Below are 387 nucleotides of genomic sequence, written 5' to 3'. Positions count from 1 at the left end.
CTCTCTCTCTCTCTCTCTCTCTCTCTCTCTCTCTCTCTCTCTCTCTCAAGACCACGTTTCAAGTAAAGGAGATGTCGACTTGACTTGGGACAGGACGAGCTTGTAAACAGAAGCAGGTAAATTTCGGGAAGAGGATCCTGCCGAGAGAGAGTGACACAGAGAGAGAGACTGCAGGAATTCTCCTCCGGGCTTGCCTCCATGCCTCGTTTGGAGGAAGGCTTTACGGATGGTCGCCCGTCTGCCGGTTCAGAGAAAGGGTGATTACTCTGAACAGGATCTCCGGGTACGATTTTTATAGTCCAGGCGGACCTGCATTCGAATCTCCACTCAGGCAAAAAAAAAAAAAAAAAAAAAACGCCGGGGGGACCGCGGCTCAACCCCTCCCCA

The 387-nt window shown here is 51.4% G+C and overlaps 1 protein-coding gene across 1 annotated transcript in view; it reads right to left on the bottom strand.

The window, feature by feature from the left end:
* Window positions 1-387, bottom strand: part of TBX3 (T-box 3) — a 14877-nt gene that overhangs the window by 1984 nt on the left and 12506 nt on the right. Inside the window, exon 7 of the mRNA XM_015405933.1 lies at window positions 364-380. Coding sequence (XP_015261419.1) covers window positions 364-380 — 17 coding nt within the window. The remainder of the gene's footprint in view (window positions 1-363; window positions 381-387) is intronic.

The sequence above is a fragment of the Gekko japonicus genome, unplaced genomic scaffold (assembly GCF_001447785.1).
Source record: "Gekko japonicus isolate JY-2015 unplaced genomic scaffold, Gekko_japonicus_V1.1 scaffold297, whole genome shotgun sequence".
Taxonomy (NCBI): Eukaryota; Metazoa; Chordata; class Lepidosauria; order Squamata; family Gekkonidae; genus Gekko; species Gekko japonicus.
Note: the sequence above shows the minus strand (reverse complement) of the source record. Positions and strands in the feature narration are given on the sequence as shown.